Consider the following 16385-nt stretch of genomic DNA (forward strand, 5'->3'; position numbering starts at 1 on the left):
ATTCTTCATTAATAAGCATCACACTCAAAAGGCCTAACCTCAAGATGAGGCCCTGAGAATATTAACTAAGCATTAATAAACATACACATACTGCTTCTCACAGACATAAGATGAGGGTGTTCGACTCTAGGTACAATTCCCATCACCTCCATTAATGTGTCATATAGCTAAAAAAAACACAACTTTCACCAACTGCGATATCTATTCTAGAACTTGTAGAGATACTCCCTTGTTTTCCAAGTAGAAAGGAAACTAAGAGTCATAAGGAAAGGATCTTGTTCCAATAACCTAGGACAATAACCTAGGATACTAGGTCGAAAGGACAATAACCTAGGATACTAAGGAAAAAGAACATGATGCCCAGACCACAAAAATGGCTCAAAAGAGAGAGAGACTCTGAAGAACAGAAGCTACATATATCAAGAACCATGGCCACCAGCTCAAAATACATGAGAGTGATGAAATGTATCAGATATGCTGAGTTAAGTCTACATTTACCTGATAAATCCTCTGCAATTGCAAATTCATCTTTTATAGAAGAAAACTCCACCTCAGTCTGATTACTGGCATTCATGGACCCAGATCGTGCCTCATTAGCATTGTCTTCGGCAACATCAGTTGGCTGCAGAAATGCCGTGTGGACATCCTGAATGTGCGCCTTGAGATCTTCGTAAGACGGGGCTCTGAAGTCACAGCCATCACACTGAAGCACCTCCATGATCTGGGTCTACCCTCTCACATTAGGGACCTGTGGCGAAAGTCAGAACAAAACATCTTAAGGAATGCAGTAAACGCACACCCCAAGTTGATGGGGCTGGAAGGCACTGATGGAAAAAATTCGAATATTGCCAGATTTCCCTTACTAAACTATACCAGCTGAAACAGTGGGCAAAGGAAGGCAATCAGACATAATGGAGATGATGCCCTTGACTTCATAACTTCAAAGAAGGAGAAAAAAAACAAACAGATAAACTTTTATTGGCTTGATATAAATATATCCTCAAATGCCATTTGTCAAGGAAACTTCCAAAGTTTTAGTAGCTTCTGAAGTTCTTGACCGAATTCAAATTTCTTAGTAAGTTAATTCTGACTTTGGTTCTGGCTTGGGCCCATTTTCTTTTTTGAACTAGAACCTTCTCAGAAGAATACAGGATGTCCAACCAGAAGAAAAAATTTCAATCTTTACTTGCCATTTTAACATTATAACACTGATGTTTTATCACTAAATTGTGAAACAGTAATGAATCTCAGAATGGTGGTAGAGAGAACTTTTATTGTACCTTTATTATTTTAATCTTAATAATTTTAAAAAGTAAAAATTAAAAAAATAATTTTATTATTTTAATTTAATATCTTAACTGACACTGGGGTATACCTCTTTCCTCCCTTCCCCAAGCACTTTAGTTGGCTTTTTTTTTTTTTCATGAGCTAAATGTTTATTTGCTTTTTACTACCCACCAATTATAACCTAACAGTTTCTCAAATCTAATTAGGTCATAAAATATTTCTCATGAGGTTCTCAAACAATTAACTTTAAGATGATAATCCAGTTTCTTGTTTAAAGTTGCACCTTGGTACCTCAACGTACACAAAGGCAACAGAAACGCATAGTCCTGAAGAGGGGCTTCTGAGTCACGACTTTTTCTTTTCCTATTTCTCTCCTTTACAAATGCAAAGTGCATACTTGGACCAAAACAACAAAAGCAAAAAACTGTGAACCTGATGATGCAGAATAAAGAAAAACTTGCCCAGCTAACTTCATTCTGCTATTTACTATGGGATAGGTATGTAAAGATAGCTTCACACTACTCAATGGAGAGTCCATTAAGAAGTTAAAATTGTAGAAGGTACAGTCCTTTCTATTGTAATACATATTCTTAGTTGAGATACCCACATGTTACCGTTCGAGTGAGTTGTTTCATTGAGCTCACTCAGTGCAAACTCTACTGAGTCATTACAATCTAGAACCAGCTGTCCAAGAGCTAACACGTCTTGCCATACTTATGCTGTACAGCAACTTTCTCTACATTCATGGGAAAGGATAAATTATTCCTACAGGAGAACAAAGTCCAGTAACATGTCCACGTAGTAAAAGAAGCCATGGCGGGAGGATTTTCTATGAAAGAATGTTCCTGCTGATAGCCTACTAAAATAACTTCTGGCAAGTCCAGCTCTGGACAGACAGAGCTTGCCGAGTGAGACGCAGATATTCACCTCTTCTTTCTTCCAGCAACTTATCCTTTTTCAATAAACATTGAACTGTGCACCAGAGTCTTTTCAGCTAACTAAGTCTCAATATTCCAGATACAAGAGCTTTTATGTCTAAGCACCAACCCAAATTGTGTGGAAGAGGTTGCTATCAGCTCTGGATCAAATTACAGCAGTCACTGAGGCCCCACCCCACTTCTTTCCGCACAGTCCATTAGACCTGAAAACAAATTTTTCCATGGTGCAGACGACTCCTGCATTTAGAACACTTCACAGGAAAAAAAAAAAAAGCAGATCATCCAGTGTGCACACCCCATCCCCCAAGCTTAGTCCTTTCATCTCAGCCAAACAAGCCACAGCTCTGCTGAATGTGTTTATCACACTTTCAAGAGATAGGAGCTCCTGCGTCACTGGAGCCCTAAGACTCACTAAGCTGCCCTCGTCCTCTGAGCTTTGGGAGCAGCCATTTTAGCTCAGCTTCTCTGAGCACAACATGGCTTCGCTGGGACTCGGCTAGGCTGACAATCAGCAATGAACACTCAACGAGCAGGCTGGGCTCCTCCTAGGCTCTTCTCCTCCCAACAAAGAATGAACTGTTCTCATTTCTTTCCGAAAAGCTGCACCTTTCTCTTCCTCAAATGTCATGCACCAAGATCTCCGAAGGTTCTATTATGCCATGATTGATAGGCTTGTCTGTGTGCCCCGGCAGAGCACTGGTTATTACCAAATGACCCTGGACCAGACCCTGGAGGACAGCAGGGTTTGGGGCTGGGGTGGGGGAACCTCCAGAATGCCTTGGCTTCTTCGGAGACGTCCTTCCACACACAGAAGACATACCATCTGACTCTGCTTGCCAGATTCCAAAGTCTAATGACCTTTGTTAATCACCAGCCAGTCTGTCTGCATGAGCAGACCCTGCCAACAGACACACCCTTCAACACAAAGGCTGTAGCTATTCCTTTTAAAAGAGGTTCTCTGAAAGCTCCATTGTGTAGCCCAGAGGAAAACAAAATCTCTTCCCTTCGAAACTTCAAGCCTTTAGAAATAATGCAACAAAAGCCCTTCTGCTGTGTGTCTTTTGGAAAGTTTGAGCCTGGTTTGCACAACATCAACAAAATGACAGCTCTGCACAAGGAAAGCAGGGCACCTTCAGTGTACAGTCATCCACCCAGAGGTGAAATTCATCTCTCTAGGCAGTCCTCGAATACCTTGGTGTCTTCAGAAGCTGCTAAGGATTCTAAGTTCGCTGGATGCAAACACAAACCAACAGTCTCCTTGTTCTGCTACAAAGGAGACAAGAGGGTTATGAGATGAGGGGGGAAAAGCCACTGATTTGGAAAAAGAAGAGATGATGAAAGTGATTTCCTAATGGGTTCTAGCTTTCATGTTGTCGCAGCCTCTACCTCAAAAATAGCTCAGAGCCTTAGAAGAGGTTAATATCGAGGCTACTGAGAGATTACCAGCACCAGGTACAGCCGAGTAGCCTTCAATTTGATGTCAGCAACAAGTACAGAAATGAGGATATCGCCTCCTTTGAAAGCCATTTTGCCTTTGTGCACACATACCTCCTGAAGACGCTGACAGAAGAAAACAGAAATTGCCAGCAGGGCCTAAATAATCAAAGAAACAGAAACTTGATGTGTTTATGAGACTGGGGATGTACCCATGTCCAAGAAGTGAGAGGAGGAGGAGAAGAAGGGAGTAGGGGAGGGGAGAGATGATGAAAACTGGGCCTGAGGAAGGCCCAGCCATCAACCCGAGTTCGTGTTTGCAGCAGATGGTAATCCTCCTGAGAAACCAACAACAACGAGGAAAAAGATGAGAAATAAGCTCTGCATAATTGACTGCTCCCTCAACCCAGAAAGAGCAGCAACCCTAACAACGTAAACTAGACTGATCCGCTACAAAATGATGATTTAAAATCAAAAGCCTTGATCTCATAAGTGCTTACATCGTTTAAAAATACTGTGATAATGAGATTAGCAATATTTTCCCCCTTGCACTGACCGAATCAGCAAAGTCAAAAGCAGAAGAAGCCTCTAAACTGAAAAGAAATGCTAGTTCAAAAGGTCATGAGGTGAATCTACACATCAAATAAACACCAAGCACCTCCCCACCCTCCATCTCCTACCCCCAATACAATGATTTCCTTGGGTGACTAAAGTGCATACACCACCCATGAAGACACCAGCTGAGTGAATATGGATTCATTCTCAACCTCACGCCTAATGTCATTAGTCCTCTTAACCTGAAACCCCTAGACCATTCTAATCACTCATTACTCTTCAGTTCTACTTATCATCCGTTGTTGTGTTGTTCAATTTACATTTATAGTTTTGGGATTTCAAAATATGGGGTTTTGATGGGAACCCCCAAATCCAATTTTCCATATTTGACAAACTCTTGATGTCCTATTTAAAGAAAATCCAAAGATTTTGTTAAAGGTTTAGAATATACACCTGAGAATGGGGAGAGGGAGGTTAGGGACACAGGCTGCTATTTCTCCACCTGAAGGACACAAATTTGAATGTATACCATCTGCCCACACACTTTCTGTGCTCAGAATTCCTAGGATCCATTATGCTTCCGTTTTCCTCCTGTGAAGGGGAAAGGAGACAATCCACAGCTGCACGGTGAGTCCTTCCAGCTCACTGCCCAGAAGTAACCGGAAATGGGGGTGAGGCACCCTTGATATTGCACAGCGTTCTGTGCTCCTGACCCAGGCTTGCCCAGGTCAGTCTGGCGGGCACAGCTCTTTGTTTACATGGCCCAGGAGCAGAAAGGTGGTCTTCAAGTCAAAATCCCAACTGTTTCCAGGAAGACTCCAAATAAACACGCAGGCCTTGCCTGGTTCTAACTTGCTCTCTGACTGCAGGATTGCAGACCAGAAATAAAGCCGAGAGCACCCCAGCCACGGGGACTCAGCAGCAACTAATTATAACCTTCAAAGCCTCTGAGAAACAGAACCAGAAACACCATCATGCTTTTCCTCTGTCCACTCCAGAAACCTAGTTTCATTTATAAGACACAGAACTCCCCAGTTCTCCTGAATCACAATTCTGGTAAGAGGCTTTAGTTAGCATCTGTTGTTGGTGCCTTTCTTACTCTCTTTTTCCTATGAGTAGGACCACCAGTATCCACGGACGGGCAGTGCAATGCATAAACTTTGGAACAGTTCAGCTAGAAAACCAGAGAAATCAGGAGCTTAAAGATCTTTTTACAAATATATTTGCAGATCAGAAATTGTTGATATGATGAAGTCAAAGAGCTGTGGGGGGTGTAGGGAGGTTAACATTTCTATTTGCAAGCCCCAGGACCATGGTTTGGGAGGAATTTTCATGCTTAGGATGAAAAATGGGGAAGGGGAATCACTAATTAATCCACTTGTGAATGTTGGGTTGCTACTCTTAGCAACAAGGGGTGTTCTAACATATCACTACTTATCATTTACTCTCATCATGGTTAAAGTGGGAGTGAGTCCTAATAATTTAAAATGCAAATATAGTCTTTCTCCCATATATTTTTTTATATCAATTTAATCTGAACTCAGATGTGAGCATGTGAACTCCAAATTAACAGGAGATCTATTGGCAAAATAAACCAACAAAGAACATCCGAAACAAGCTACCTCCATCGATCCCACAGCATTTGGTACTACTATAGATCCTGGCTCACCATGTGGTGTCTTCAAGTGCCCTATCAAATGTTTATACTGTTTGCTACATGATCTAAGCAGTTCTGTGTACTCTTGGCAGTTCACCACACTAATGAAAGGTTTAACATATCAGAGAGGATAAATAATTAAGGAATTCAGAAGGGAGACACAGCTGTTCTTCAAAACCAAATTTTCAGAAGAGAAAGAATTAATTTGCAACCACATACATAACCCCCAATGTGAAACTGAATTTAAACAGTAGCAGAGAAATACCATGAGACCCCAAATCTTGTCAATGCACATGGCCTCTGTTCTACATGGTCGGCCTGGTCCATCTGTGGAACCTTGCACATAAGTGCGAAGTTTGAAGCAGGCAATGTGCAGATTAATAACCCAGTCACCTTCTGGCCAAGAAAGCTAGTCTTCAGGTTATCTGTTTTAGCTTTGTAGTCCTGCATAAAGTTTTCAAGTATTACAGAGCATGATGGAGTAATAGTTCAAACGATAGCTTTGGAGTCATCATTCAAATGTGATGAGCATCCAGAGATGTTTTTCAAGTGACTACAAAAATGTCAGGTATGTAAATAAGCAGTTAGGGCTGAGTGACCTGTTATGTAAGCAGGTAGTGAATGTCTAATACAGAAAGAGACAGTACATACCTTCTGGAGAATTCATGCATTCCTTTGCAATGATATAAGGCTAATTGAGGCCAACAAGCCAACAGGCAGTCTGCCAGCTCCCCTTTCCTTAGAAAAGGAAGCATGTGATCTGAACATGGAGATAAAAGAGGAGAAAAAGGACTAGAAAAGAAAGGGAGGAAGCAGGGTGGTATCTCAGTAGCTTCAGACTTTATTGTCTGCAAAGGGAACCTTCAGTTCACTAGATAACTCTAATTCTGAGAAGTGTCCTGACAATATTCTCCTTGAGAAACAAAACAAAATGCCTCCTTACACTAAAATTCTCAAAAGACAACCATGACAAATGAGATCCCAGCTCATCTTGTTCTTTCAAATGACGGAAAAACCATTCTTGCTGTTGACCGGATTCTCTGAAATGTCATGGTCCCATCAGGAAGTTCCTTGGAAACTTTGAAACCATTCTTGCTCTATCTAGCCTTTAGAACAAGAGATAACTGATTTCTCTCCTCTACAGCCAAACCTCACCCAAATGGCAGAGACAGAAAATCACCGTGTTCCTTTATAGACTCTTCAGAATGCTGGCTGGGTTTCTACAGACACTTTTCACACTACAAGAACTCTCATTATAAAAATTGTAAAATTAAAGGGAAGTTGCAGATATACTGCTGGGTCTTCATTACAGAACTGATTAAGACGCAGACTAAGCAGAAGCTGTGGTAAAAGTCATTTTCCACGTCATCAAAGACCAAACCATGCACCTAGTCCCTCCTCTGTGGGCTTGACCTCAAGTCTTGGGTATGTCTTCATGGCCATAACTGTTCCTGGCACAGAAGTTCCGGCTAATCACACAAGGTTTAAGTTCTACACCTTCAGTGAATGAATCCAGAAACCATTTTATAAAGAAGATTTTATTTATTTTTAGGGGGAGGGAAAGGAAGGGAGAAAGAGGGAAAGACATGTCAATGTGAGAGAGAAACATTGATTGGTTGCCTCTTGCACACCCTCCACCAGGGACCTGGCCCACAACCCAGGCATGTGTCCTGACCAGGAATCGAATGGACAACTTCTTGGTTTGTGGAATGATGCCCAAGCCACTGAGCCACACCAGTCAGGGCCAGAGATCATTTTAAACAACGTGCCTTGCTCTCAGTAATCATTCAGAAGCAAAAAACCAAAATGATGTGTGGCTGGCATGTAGAGAGTATAAGAAAGTTTTGCTATAACTTCTTTTATTTGGGGAAAAGCCCATAAACATCCCAATCAAATTCCTCTGAGAACTGCTCATCACCTTGTTGTGTTCTTGGTTTGGTCAGAAAATTCAGATAAGTCACTTCTTTTACATGAGAACTGTCCCACATTTGCCTGTATCAGTGGCATACAAGGCCTTGAGCCAAGCAATGCAATGCCATTCTAGTCTGACATTTTATATTTGACAAAACTGATTACAGAAGCCTGGCAACTCGGTCTGTCTGTCCGTCTGTCCTTCTCCAAACCATGGCTCCTGCTCTAACCGCCCTGTCAGGATAAAGCCCTAAGCAGACTGGAATGGCCAAGACTGTGTAAGATCATGACTGCTTTCAATTATTTCTACACGGAGATCATAACTTACCTCCCCCACCCCCTGCACTCGTAACTTCCACCTACAGCAGAAGCCATTAGGTCACCCCTCCTCCTAATTAAACTAACCAACGGGCCATTCAGATCCATTAGTTTTCCCACCTCCATTCCAAATTAATAGAATCTTACAATACATAAAACACAGTATGTATTTATATATGAGGCGGGCAGATACCCAAGAATTAGGGGGTTTTTTTAAAGATAGCTAAGGAATTTCCCCTTCACAATCCCCAATCTACTTTCAGTGAAGAAGTTTACTCCTGAAAAAATCATGCACCACCCAAACTTCTGAGCAGGAAGTTAAGACATCTGTCTGTCAACACAACAGTAGAACTGATCACCGTGTACAAACACACTAGGGTGCTTAGGTACTTGGCCAGCCCACATTCCATGAATCCTTAATGATAAATCTCACTTTTGCCCAACAAACCTAGGTTTTTCAGCTTATTCACTATTGGCCTGACAAGGGTACAATGATGCCTACCTAGCACGTTAAAGAATTTGTCCCCAGCAGGTGTGGCGACACTGCCTGCCATCTTCACCTTGAGAGAGGTGAAGAAGCCTTTTGAAGCCTTCACGTGAATTCTTTTGCTAAATGAGGAGATTAGGTTATGATATTCAACCTTTTTGTACAAAGGACACGTTTTACAAGATTTCCCTCTCAAATTTTGTAAGATTTTTTTTCTGACTTAATTCACCCTCTTCCTTTTTATTATTGTTCAGAGACAAACGCCCAGTTTTACAAAGCTGACTCCTCAGCATTCTAGTCTGGGCTCAAAGGTTCTCTCCAAGGGGTTTTCCTTGACAACTCTATCTATTTTAAATTAGCCCACCCTCCCCACCCCCCTGGAATCCAATCCCCAATCCACAATTGATCACACTCACTTTTTATCACCTCAGGCTGCTCTACTTCCTTCACTGGTGACATGATACCTTTTTGTGGTCTGTCTTCCTCCCCTAGAACATAAGCACTCAGAGAGCAGGTCCATGCCTGCCTATTTGCATTGGTATCTTTAGCACTAGGGATACTTCACACCAATGGGTACTCAGCCAATGTGTTGAATGAATGAGCAAATGAATGAATCTGAGTTTCTGAATTATAGGAGTCTAATCAAACATGAAAAGATTTATCATGATTTATCAAGATTTATCAAGTTAGATTCTTTGACCCACCCAGTGGCAATTTTGCATCCTCTTTGTCCCCACCCCCACCCCACACCATGTATATCCGGAAGTATCTGGAGACATTTTTGGTTCTCCCAACTACAGTGGGGTGCTACTGGCATCTAGTGGGTGGAGGCCAGGGATTCTGCTAAATATTCTACAATGCAAAGGACAGCACCAACAACGAAGAGTGACCTGGTTGAAAATGTCAACAGTGTAGAGGTTGGAAACCTTGTCACGAGCAGACTCTAGATACAAATATTTTCAGTCTCTGCATATAACCTACCTGCCCTTGTAAGCCGTTCATGGGATCCTGGCTGGGGAATCTCTGGATTAGATAATCAGCAAGTTCTCTCTTAATGCCATGATTTTAGCACTCTATGTTTCTAAATTACTGTGTCTTAGTAGCCTTCATGTCATAAAATATCACGAGCTTTTATTTTTCTGATTTGGGTATTTCACTGAAAACTTTTCAAGAAAATATTTCTACAGATAAGGCCTTTACACTGTTAATGATACTGTGGGCTTTGTGGGGGAGGGGTCAAGGTCATTAAAAATGGTCAAGTTCTATACTTGGCATGTGGCTTTCAACTACAATTTCGGTGAAAAACATGATGCACATTTTCTCCTGTTCAACATGTAAAATTATCTTCTCTCAAATTGATGGGGCCCCAGGCTATTCAAAATTGTTTTTGGTTCTTGTGTCCCCAGAGGCCAGCATGGGTCTGGCCCTGAGAAGATCTGTGGTATGAAATGAATGAGTGCATGCTTGCCTGCTTTCCAGGAGAAAATTAACCAATGGCCCAATTCAACCTAAACACTAAGGAGCTTGAATAGTTCCGGAGAACCTCCATGACCGAAAAAAACAAAGTGAAACTTAGTGCTACGTGACACTCCCCCAATTGCACCTAATGAAGCTCATGAAGCCACATCACCAGGTGATGGCCTGACTACTCATCTGTCCTTGATATTTGAGTAAGTGGACATCTTCCTCTTCCTTGTCACCATCCACAGGGAAGGTGCTCTGGCTGCATCATCCCACTCACATATTTATAGCTCTGCTAAGCCACCTTGAACTGATATGACACTTGGACTCGTCACCTATGGCCACACTTGGGACTATTTGATTGTCTTCCCTCTACAGAACCCTTTTAATTCTTGTTTGCAAGGATCCGGAAAGCCTGAGGAGCAATTCCCCCTTATAGCTCCACATTCTTTAAACATTTTTAGTGGAGGGAAATATAACAAAATTAGGCAGAAGCAGAGTTTCTCTCCTTTTCTTCCTTGAAAAGTACTGAAACAATATATGACTTGTGCTTTCCTTAAATCAAATACAAGAATTCATTCTAAAAGTTAATTATCTCTAGGCTCACAATGTCCATTAGTGAGAAGATACTGAAGACCATGTAGTCCAACCTGATTCAGCCTGTTCATTTTTCAGATAATGAAACAAGTCTCAGGAAAAAATAACCTGCCCAAGGCTTCTGGAACACAAACACTCTGAAGCAAAAAAAAAAAAAATCCTTTAAATTCCATAATTCGAGAATAGAGATCAGCAGCAACGGTACTCTATAAATGTTCGGTTCATTAATAACTATTCCCACCCACTTAAAACCCATGTCCATATATTCTCATTAACACTAGTCCTTCTTCCCTGGGGAGGCTGATTCCAGAATAACCCCCAGTGTCTCCACTGCTCTGAATTCTACACTCAGGAGAGTAACTGAAAAAGCGCAGAATCCATCGTCTGCCACTTGACTGTTCAAAGATCTCCTTAGGCATGCAAGCAGTGTGCTCATACTTTGGAAAGACATTTGGAAGACTGAAAGTTGCTGACAAAGGTATACACTGAAGAACAAGAGCTATAACACTGAATTATCTTTCTTCAGAATCCAACCTCACGGAATCAGAGCAAGGTTATATAGTAGCTTTATGCCTGCCAAATCTACCCCATGAGGAACATCGCCTTGTTTCTTATGGAAAGTGTGCACTGCCAACAAAGTCACTGAAGGGGCTGGCTGAATGGGCCTTAGGGGGTATCTGGAAATATCAGGGTCAGTTCATTTAAAACAGAAAGGAGAAGAGCAGTCAGTCCCTCAAACGCCTGGCAAGGAAGCCAGCCTTCTCATGGCACAGCGCGTGAGTGGCTCAGACCAGTAATTCCAGAATATTGTTGATACTGCATTTCACTTCGAATTACATACTGTGTTCTGAAACCAACCACTAGTTGCGGTATTTCACCGCATTTACAAATACATGCATTTATTTATCCTTTATTGATCTATATTCCTAGTAGATATCGCTATCCATTTGTTGACTATAGAAAAGCAAAATGCATCAGAAACTCTCTCCATAAGGGTCTCTTCTAAAAGAGTCCCTTACGGTAATGAAGAGGATGGCTTAGAAATCAAGAAGGTGCTGAGATCTGCCTGTTTGGTCATGTTTTTCCAAGGCCCAGAAAGCAAACTTTTACCTACGTTTTGAAGTTCCAAGGAATTCCCATCCTTTAAGACAATGGTTCTCAAAGAGGGGTCCCTAGACCAAGTAGCATCAGTATCACCCAAGAACTCATTTCAAATGTAAATTCTCACCTTATACTCTAGACTTAATGAATCACAAACTCTGGCAGGTAGGGCCCAGCAATGTGTATTTTAACAAACCTCAGAATGATTCTGATGCCCACTCAAGTTTTAAGATCAAGCTCAAGACTTTCTTGCTGTAAGAAACGGCCCCTAAGACCACCACCAAGGATGATAAGTCCCCCAAGGTTCCACTGCACTGGGTACCCTACTTGTGAACACTGTTGATGGAATATGATGCTAGCTATGAAGTCTTTCAAGAGTGTACAAGAAGGACTAATGTTTACAAACATGTCACTTTTTAGCCATTAGTGGAACAATACCAACTTGCAGAATCCAGCCCCAGAAGCTAGGAGGAGCACACTTCCAAAAGACAGAGTTACGAGTGAAAACTGCACACGATGCGATGCTGCTGCTGATATTCACCTCCTTTAAAACTTCAGAACAGTTCATGACATGGTGTCCTTGATATCTCTAAAGTGGGACGTGACAATCCACAAGGGAAGAACTGGAGTGTTTTACCCAGAAAATAGTGAGAGCTTGGGGAAATGCTCAGGACCCTAGACTCTTCTGTGACAGGAGGCTCTCAGGATAAACAAATTCCTATTAGAAAACACCTCCAAAGTTGGAGTGGTTATTTGACTATCACACTAAAGGTACAGAGCAGAGTTAAATCCACAGTGAGAATTAACATCTGAAAACAGAGATGTGCTTAGAAATCCCTACAAAAAGCTTCTTTATACTTACTAAGAGACTTCTGGGGAAAAAATGGTGGCAAATTATCTCAAAATGCAAACAAAGGCTTAGCTGGAGGAAAAACATAAACAGAAGAAAGGCTTGGCTACACCAAACCAACAGACCAATGGGCCCTTCATACAGAAACCAGGACTTAAAACTAAGAATCAGAGTTCAGAGATAAAATTCATCAACTGTATCCTACCCAGGAAACTAACTATGACTTTGTAGACTACAGAAGGGGGCTACAGAAGAAAGACAGACCATCAAGGCACAAACTTAGGTTCTGTAAGCAGAATTAAGCAGGACTTAAGGAGGAAATTTAAAGAGATATTACCCTCATTGTTTGGGGGTCAAGAGAAAGTTCTGATAAAGACAAGTAAGTTTGAGAAAAATAAACTAAGATGGGGAAAAGGGTGACAGAAAGAAATAGGGCACAAAAAAGACCCATGAATTATTTATTTTGATAGAAAAGGGCACAGAAGAAAATTATATATAACAATTAACAGAGGTACTAGAAGAGAAGAGATCAAAGATAAGACATCAGAATGAGATTAAAGGGCAGCTGGCATTTGAAGAAAGAAACTGAGGACAAAAATAATATCATAGAACCAATAAATATATTAAAGTAATAAGAGGTAAAATCCACAAACCAAAAACAAAGTTGATGATGTAGAAAAAAAGTCTTCAAAAAACTGACAAAATGCAGAGGAAAAGGACAAGTAGATGAAAGCAAGTAGAGAAGATGACAGGTAAGAAGGTTTGAAAACAGAGATCCAACATACAGATAAAAGGTATTCCAGAAGTAGACAGCAAAACAAAGAAGAGCAAAAAAATAAAAGCTCAAATCTGTGATAGTAATAGAGGAATAGCTGATGTTCCAGGAAAAAGTTACAGAGAATCATCAAAATGAAGACATCTTGGTCAAGTAATAAAATGTTAAAAATGAACTTTGAATTCTATAAAATCAAGGTATTTAAAAATTAGTCAATTATGGAGGAAAAGGTCAGGCAGCCTCTGACTTTTACTCAGTAACACTCAATGATAGAAAGCACTGAAGGCTTGAGAAAGACAGAGCAAAAGATCTGAGTATTCACTTCCCAGCCAAGTTCCCAATCATGTATGTACACAGGGGGAAGGTAAGAATAGTATAGGAAATGTAGAAGCCAAAGAACTTATATGTATGACCCATGGACATCAACTAAAGGGGGGGAATAGAGGCGGAAGGATGTGTGCAGGGGGGAGGGGAGTGAAGGGAGGAAAATGGGACAACTGTAATAGCATAATCAATAAAATATATATTTTTAAAAAGTAATAATAAGGCATTTTCCATTCAGCATAGTCAGGGAATACAGCAAATTATTAACTCTTCTTCACAATCTGCTCAGTGATGTAACATCATCCAACCAAGAGAAGATTCAAAATCAATCACGATCTCAAGAACAGGAAATTTAGCGGCGAACAGACGATGTGAGAACTGAATCCAATTGCCTTGAGTACGAAGATTCAAGCTCTCAAGGTAAGTACGAATAATTTATAATAATTGCAGAGCAAAATTATAATCCCTGAAATGTAATAAATACAATAACAATAAAGTATCTCATAATAATAACACATTTTAGTGTATAATTTTATATAGAGAATTAGAAAAAATCCTCAAGAATAGTAATAGAAATAAAGATGTGGGGGTAAAGAGGCGTTAGAGGATATATATATAAATGGGAGAATATCCTCAACTTTAAATAAATACTTGATGTTATTTCTTTCTGAAGTAAAAAATAAATCCCCAAATAGAGGTATAGGGCACATAAAGTTTAAAATTTAATTAGTAATAAAAATAAAAACAAGACTATATAGCTTTTAATTTGTTTAACCAAAGAAAACACAGACCATGTAGTAAAAGACAGAGGACAAAGGAAATTGCACAGAAATATACGAGCAAGTGCAAAAAATTAATTAAAATCAAGTATATATATTATATCAATAAATGTGAATTAGAATGAGACAACTCCTCCTGTGGAAAATATCCCTCGAGTAGATTCAAAAACAAACTCTAATTGCATTTGTCTACGAGAGACCCACATATACAAAACAACACAAAAAGTTTAAAGTAATAATACGATCAAAGATATATCAAGAAAAGGTAAGTAGGGATTATGATAAGTAGTATTCATGGTTAAATTCAAGACAAAAACGCTTGTACGTTTATCCTGAACTTTTACAAAAAAATTAAGGATAACAATCAGAAAATATCCAGAGATGTAATGGAAAATAATTATAATTTTAAAAGTTGAAAGATGAATACTTAATAATGTAAAAATGTACAATCCACAATGAAGATTTATATTATGGCCCCCCAACACCAAATAGATAAAGTAAAAAAATGGCAACAGATACAAGAAGAAACAGACATAAATACTTAATAGATTCAATGGAGAAAGGCAACTAAGGACAGAATTAATAGAACTGACTTAAAAGACACATTTCTAATTCCATATCATGGAAATAGAAAACACATTTTCATTTCAAGCAACTGTGGGGCATTTACAAAGTTTTTCAAATGCCCATGGAGGTTTACAAGAGTCTACAATGCCAGAATTAAGAGATAATAAATTAATAATAGAAAAAAAACAGTTCATCATTTCGACTTACAAGTCAACAAAACTTGAGGGGAAAAGGAAACAACATTCCAAACACTTGGGAAAAAAATTGAACATTCTCCTAAACAATTTCTATGATAACCAAAAATAAAACCTCAACAGTAGAATGTGACTTTTAAAATATTATGTATATAAAATATGAAGTTTGCTAAAAGCTGTACTTATAGGAAATTTCATAGCTTTATAAAAACTGTAAGTCAAGAAATAATGCTTCTTACAAATCAAGACATAATACTAAAGAAGTTAAAACATCTTACTCAAGAAAGAAGAAAAAGGAAAAGAAAAAGGAAGTGGAAGGATTTAATTAAGATAAAGATAAAAACCAGGAGTCAAAAAATCAAAAAGCAATAAAACTAACCAAATAACCACTCATTTAAAAAAATACTGTATAAAATTAAATAAAAACCATTGTTTAGCCTGATGAGGAAAAGGGGGTGTGGTAAGGACAAAACACAAATATAAAAAAATTAAGGGTAAGAGGCAGAAAAATTCACAAATGTAAAGGAAAACAAGTTATAATTGTAAAATGACTATATATTACTCATGATAGTATTTGTAAACCTAAATGTAACAGATTACTGTCTAGAAATCATCTAGAAAATTCCCAACCTTCTATCTGCCTAAATCAGTGTTCCTTCCCAACTTCTCTTTGCCTCCCTTCACACAGGTGTTCCTGCAAATTCACAGTTTCAGTTCTACTCAGTTGTCTGATGTCTGCCTGTCTTCCACTCTGCTCTGTGCCTCATTGAAAAGAGAAAGAGGTTTCCATCTTCTGTCTTTCCCTTCCTCATCTCCATGGGTACCCATCCTTTCCCCCCTTTTTTTCACAATGGAAGGCATGCTCCCAGTCCCCATTACCTAAGGCTGATTCCTCAACGTGGGCTCTTCCTGATCCAATCCTCTCCATCCTCATCTGTGAGCCCACCTGATCTGCATTTTCAGTTTTTTCTCTGACTACCAGCTAAGTCCTCCCCATCTTCAACTCTCACTCATACAGGAGGAATTCTCCCCGACCCTCCCACACAGATAAGCACACCCACTCACCCCAGGCCCCAGGTCCCTCTGGCCTATCTTCTTCCCTGGGAAACTGGAAAAATAACAGAAGTACACAGTTAAAGCCATCTAGGGT

The 16385-nt window shown here is 39.9% G+C and overlaps 1 protein-coding gene across 15 annotated transcripts in view; it reads right to left on the bottom strand.

The window, feature by feature from the left end:
- Positions 1 to 16385, bottom strand: part of ZNF462 (zinc finger protein 462) — a 137895-nt gene that overhangs the window by 83875 nt on the left and 37635 nt on the right. For all 15 annotated transcript variants that reach the window (XR_008426574.2, XR_008426575.1, XM_053922029.1 and 12 more), the window contains one exon: positions 499 to 748. Coding sequence is in view for 13 of the 15 variants with exons in the window: in XM_053922029.1 (XP_053778004.1) it covers positions 499 to 718 (220 nt within the window). In the remaining 2 variants the exon portion in view is untranslated. The remainder of the gene's footprint in view (positions 1 to 498; positions 749 to 16385) is intronic.

The sequence above is a fragment of the Desmodus rotundus genome, chromosome 1, assembly GCF_022682495.2.
Source record: "Desmodus rotundus isolate HL8 chromosome 1, HLdesRot8A.1, whole genome shotgun sequence".
Taxonomy (NCBI): Eukaryota; Metazoa; Chordata; class Mammalia; order Chiroptera; family Phyllostomidae; genus Desmodus; species Desmodus rotundus.